Raw genomic sequence first — 6,000 nt, 5'->3', positions numbered from 1 at the left:
TCTACAGTGACAAGATAACAAAATAAAATTCAGAAGGACAGACAGACAGACAGACAGACAGACAGACAGACAGACAGACAGACAGACAGACAGACAGACAGACAGACAGACAGACAGACAGACAGGGCTAACCAAACATGTGATCTCTCGTTGGTTGGATGCGACTACGTCATTTCCCTGCGACAGTAAACAACAAGTGCTGTCTGTGGTTGTGCGACATACCGGGCACTCGGACAGCTAAAAAACAGTAGCAGTAGCATCTGATTCTGTGACACATAATTGTTGCTATTTATGGTTCTGTTCATGCGAAATTCTCTTGTTCTTTATATGATCGCCTTCTCGGTGCGCATTTGAGCCAAGCTCGTTCCATGAGAACGTTACGAACAGTGATTCAAGAGCGATTGTTGCTGACCGTTGGTACGAAACGGGACAGTGTCAGGCTGACTGTCCCATTCTGTAAATTAACTGGTGGTAACCGTTGATAGAATCAATTTCTGGTGTTTAACATGTCCTTGTGTCGCCGTTAGGTTTCGAAGGCGCTATGAGTTATGGATACCGTGGGGGTGGGAGAAGAGGCAGAAGAGGAGGAGGAGGCGGTCGAGGCTACGGCCGTGATGGAAGCAGAGAAAGATGGGACAAGGGGGGCGATGGAAGGGGACACGCCAGAAGTTCCGAATCTGCCTCTCGTGATGACCCGGACTGGCAGGACAAGACTGACCGTCCTGAGCGTCCTCCACCACACCTGAAGGGACGTGAGATTGGTCTTTGGTACGCAAGATATGGAGCCGTCAGGAGGAAGCAGGCTGATCGTAGATCGGTATGTACAGCTTTTTAGGATGCTCTTACAGTGTCTTAAGTTGTGAATAAAAACACCTGGGAGGAAGTGAACTAAGAAAAGGGAGGAGCCAAACCGAGTTCCTGTTTTTACACAGCAAAGGAGGTAGTGACCTTAGGTAGTGACCCCCAGACTAATCTAGTAAGAGATTGGCAACACGCTTTGAACTCGCTGCAAAGCGGGGTGCTATGGGCCAAACATTGGAACTATCCCATTGAGATAGAATGAGCACTTCCGCATTCCATATTTCCATTGTTACAAATAATGGGAGTCCACGCTAGTGGCGCCATTCTCTTACTAGATTACTCTCTGGTGATCCCCATAGACATACAAATGTAGACTCCTCTTCCAGCTCTGGGGCGTGTGTCAAAATTGAAGGCACAATATTCCCAAGATTCCTTGCGAAGCACAGTGAGCGTGTAATCATAATAAACGCTCACACATGAGCGTGCGTAACAGAAGTCCCGGAAAAGACACGTGATTGGCCAGTAGCCTGGGCACCATTTCATTTCGGGTATATGATCCGGTCGGGAGCGGATGATATCGTTACTTCATGTTGTAGTATTGTTTTGTAATCGTCAGGCAGGAACAATAAAACGGAACGTCCTTTTTCCCTCAAACCGATTTTTCTCAATAAAAGCTGCAGGCTACGAGAGCTTTTATTGTTATTCTTCCGGTTGGAAAGACTGGTGAGGCGAGTTTAATTGGCCAGTAGTCACTTGAGTGGCAGCGAGAGACATGGAAGAGTCCCATGAGTGACGTCACTCGGGCACTAACCCTTCCTGCCTTCAATGGAGACACGTCGCTCCAATGAACTACAGCGGCCAATGAGGCATCTATTCTTTTTAATATCTATGGTACCTCCAGAGGCAAAAACAATAAAGCCTGGTGACGCAAGGTGAATTTATTTTATTTTCTTTTTGTTATCAAATTGCTTCCCACTTCCCAGATTGATTTAACCATACATGAACAGACCCTGACGCAGCGATTAGGGGTGCCCAAGGTTTTAAAGCCTAATCCACTGAAAGATATAAGCAGATGTAGGTTGTACCATTTAGGCACAATTTAGGTTAGTTACACTGCTAGTGTTTGTTAAATGTCTTGTGCAGATTGCCACCAAATACCTAACTCCATAATATCCCTCCAGCGTGCCGTGGTTCAGATGGATGAGGCCAGAGAACAGCACATCACCAATCTGCTCAACGCTGTCCAGAATGACTCCCCTGCCGCACACACCCACTTCAGAGACGACAGACCTTCTACGTCTGCCAGTGCCAACCGGCGTGCAACTCCTCAAAAAACTGGTCATTGGTGAGGGCATGTTCTGTCACTTTGTCATTTCAGGCTTATTCCGAAAATACCCGTCCCATACATAACATAAATAAATCAAGACAGTATGCCGGCCCCCACACTAGAGGATAACCTGGCCTATTTTGGGTCCGATTGCTAGGGTGTTCCCGGTTGGATTCAAGGCTGATCTCAACTGATTATTTGCCCAAATGATTCTAGTATAGACTATAGACATACCGGTAATCTTAATGTCATCAGCTGTACCCAATTTGGAATTGTAAACATACATATTTATGGCTTGAAATCCTGTATTGTGAATGAAAGTTGCAATAGCCAATAAGAGAGAGATGATCTGGAAGCGTAAAATTGTTTATTATTCATCTCGTCAGAACTGAAATTGTAATGTCAAATTATTTCACTGCGATTCACCTCTGTTTAAACATGTCTGCTATAAAAGTCGACAGTCACACAAGTCACACAAAGTAATCGATACAAATTTAAAAACTAAATTGACCTGTCTGTGAACTAGTTGGATGGGAGTATAGAGATACAGATTTGTAATGTGAAGTGATGTGTTATGAACCTAAAGTTTATGAGTGCCTGGAATGCTACCTTGTAAAAGTTACAAAGTTAGCATTTAATGCGTTATAAAGCATTAATTGATTTGGAAAGTCTAGACTAAAATAGTCTTTATAGATCCACTTCTTAACTGCGCAATTATGTTTTGCAGAAATAAATCCATTAATGGGAGAATGGTATATGTTTATGTACGGTATATGGACAAAGCTGTGAATAGACAAAATCTCTTTTTATTTGATTGAACAAAGACAAGCATTTACCTTTTTGGTGAAGCTGAAAATAGCTCAGCATTTATTATTACACAATTTATAGTTTCATTCTACTCTCATTAACATGTCCGTGGCTTATGTGTGCAGTTACTTTGATGGTGAGTCACCTGAAAAGGATGAACAGAAGATAAAGGAGGAAACGGACGCACAAGGGTAACGTACTAAAGTAGTCACCATAGTGGCATGTCACTCACTGATCTCTTTCTTTTTTTTTTTTAAACATATGTTTATTGATTTTCTTTAAAGTACAAAGAAGTATTTTCAAAACAATTTACATATATTTCCCCCCCCCACATCCCCATGGCAGCACAAATTAGGGTTGGGTGACGATACGAATACATCGTCAATCGCGAATATACGAATCCAATCGCCGAATATTTTTATTAGGCGATTTCTCGGGACGATTTAGCCCAATTAACCTGTAAAGTGTGAGCAACATGTGAATCAATTTGGCCCAGCAAAGTAGTAACAGCGGCCGGGTGGAAATCACCTCCTCCCGTTATGTATTATTATTATCTGTTATGTATGCTCCCACAGTCGCCGCACTCAGCAGCATCGGGCACCGGGGCACGGCACTTACGGCAGCCGCCAGCCAAAGTAAAGGCTGGGAGCCTGGGAGCTGAGGAAGGCTGTAGCCTACATGTTGTTTAAGCTCCGGAGTCCAGACCCATGCAGTTTAATAATATACAGTCACAACAGAATGCACACTGCTGTCTCGTGTCTCATCACAATCCCAATGCCTCACCCGTGAAGTCGGGGGGGAAAATAAAAAAACTGTCTACTAGTGTTAGTGTATAGGCTCGGGGATCATAATAGCGCTTAGCTTAGCATTAGCTTAGCGTGTAGCCCCTACTGGTGCTTCAACCCACTGATTGTAATCTAAGTTATTTTTATTGACAACGTGAACGAACACCGACACCAGCGCTGCAAAAATAGACAGTTCTACAAGCTCTCAACGCGTAGCGAACGGCACTGCAAAAACAGGCAGGACGCGATGCCTTGAGAGCTTGTAGATCAGCAGCAGCCCGGCCGCAGCAGCTTGTGCGCTCCGCTCCGAGCCTCGGACTGACCGGTGCGGGGAGGCAAGGGAGCAAGTTACCCTGGCTGCGCACTTGTGCAGCTGCGCTGCAGAAACAGACTGATCTACAAGCTCTCAACGCCTAGCGAACGGAGCTGCAAAAACAGGCAGGACGCGGCGCCTTGAGAGCTTGTAGATCTGGCTTTTTTGCGACCTGCAGTGAGCTGTTCTCACTTTACTTTTATGACACGAATACATCGTTAATCGGCGAATATTTGTCAGACGATGGGCGGTTGAAAAAAACTGGCATATCGCCCAACCTTAGCACAAATACAAACAAAATCTTATCACAAAATGATTTGACAATAAATACAGAACAAAAATAATAATGACAAAACTAAAACTAAAACGAAAATAAAACACATTACATACAGTTAAACAAAACACATTACATACAGTTAAACAAACAAATGCACAGTTCCCTACCCCCACCCCACAGCTGACTACTCCAATTAACCACTATACATCCAAAGCCTCTTCAATATCACCTCGCTTAATGAAGTCCAAGAACTTCTCCCATATCTTATAGAATACCGCAGGTTTCTTCCTAATTACATATGTTAGTTTCTCATGTGCCAAACTGGTTAAGTTCCTCAGCCAAAAGCCGATCGTAGGGGCATTGACATGCTTCCAACGTAGCGCAATTGAGCGTCTGGCCTGTAACAGGCAAAGGTCGGTCATTCTTTTTTCATTACTATTTAGTGTACAATTTAATGGATAAATACTGAGTATACATAATTTAGGACAAAGAGGAACTGGACCTGATGTAATCTGAGAGACATAATGGACCACAGACCTCCAGAATGTTTTAATCTCCTCACATTCCCATAAGCAGTGGAACAGTGTACCTTTATGTTCCCCACATTTATAACATAAATCAGGAATGTTTGGATCAAATTTATTTACTTTCTCCGGGGTTATGCAAGTTCTCATTATCCAATTATACTGAATTAGTCTTAATCTAGTATTGATAGTTTGTGTTTGTGCCTTGGAACATATTAAACCCCAATCAATTTCTGAGATTTCCACTTGAAGGTCCTGTGTCCATTTTTGTCTTATTTTCTCCGAGTCATCTTTATGAAACCCTTCTAGTATACCATACATTTGTGAGACCAACCCCTTTCCTAAACAATCCTGTTTGGAAAACCTCTCAAGCACTGTTAAAGGGGGTTGTTTTGTATTTTTGACACATTTGCAAGTATTTAAAGAAGTGGTTTTGCGGTACCTCATATCTCCTCCTCAGCCCCTCAAAAGACATTAGATTGCCATTCTCGTATAGATCCACCACTTTCTTTAAGCCTTTATTGAACCATAATTTAAATCCCAGATCCCTTCTAGCTGGAATAAAATGTTCATTTCCCCAAATCGGTGCAAAGCAGGACAGCTCTGGGGTGTTTCCCATGAATTTATGGATTTCAAACCATATATTTGTAGTATTGATGACAAAAGGGTTAGACACACTTTTCCTTACACTCACTGATCTCTAATACAATCTGGATTGATGATGGCGGCATCATTTTATGAAGCCACTGCAACACTGCATTGTTATTATAATGAGTTATTATTGTTTAAATTAATGTTTATTATGATTACAATCATGTCTAGCACAGTCAAGAGCGTCGCAATGCATTTTTCCTATAGACAATTCAAAAAGTATTTATTTAAAGACCTTATAAGTTATAAGCGTCGTACAAAGCCAACTCAAACTAATAATTACAAAGAAGAAAAACAACAACAAAAAGTGTAACCTGCCGTTTTCTTCTTCTTTCTAATTATTTGTTCTGCCCAACAAATTGCGTTTGTTGTCATTATTTGTCACAACTCGAGTTGGCTTTGTTTGAGACTTAAAAATAAATACTTTTTGAAATGTCTATGAGGAAAATGAACGGGGAATCATTTCCTGGACCCTGGTAGAGGGCGGGACTGCGACGCTCTATTATCTATCTATC

At 42.3% G+C, this 6,000-nt stretch overlaps 1 protein-coding gene across 2 annotated transcripts in view; it reads left to right on the top strand.

Moving 5' to 3' along the window:
• The first annotated feature begins 219 nt into the window (after positions 1-219).
• LOC310864019 (ATP-dependent DNA/RNA helicase DHX36-like) overlaps positions 220-6,000 on the top strand; it is a 31,208-nt gene continuing 25,427 nt past the window's right edge. For both annotated transcript variants that reach the window (XM_083772552.1, XM_083772553.1), the window contains exons 1-4: positions 220-417; positions 528-817; positions 1,983-2,146; positions 3,061-3,126. In XM_083772552.1, the coding sequence (XP_083628678.1) occupies positions 369-417; positions 528-817; positions 1,983-2,146; positions 3,061-3,126 (569 nt within the window). In that variant the 5' untranslated portion in view covers positions 220-368. The remainder of the gene's footprint in view (positions 418-527; positions 818-1,982; positions 2,147-3,060; positions 3,127-6,000) is intronic.

The sequence above is a fragment of the Protomyctophum parallelum genome (genome assembly GCF_964188405.1).
Source record: "Protomyctophum parallelum genome assembly, chromosome: 9".
NCBI lineage: Eukaryota > Metazoa > Chordata > Actinopteri > Myctophiformes > Myctophidae > Protomyctophum > Protomyctophum parallelum.
The sequence above is the reverse complement of the archived record's forward strand: the minus strand, read 5'-3'. Positions and strand labels throughout refer to the sequence as shown.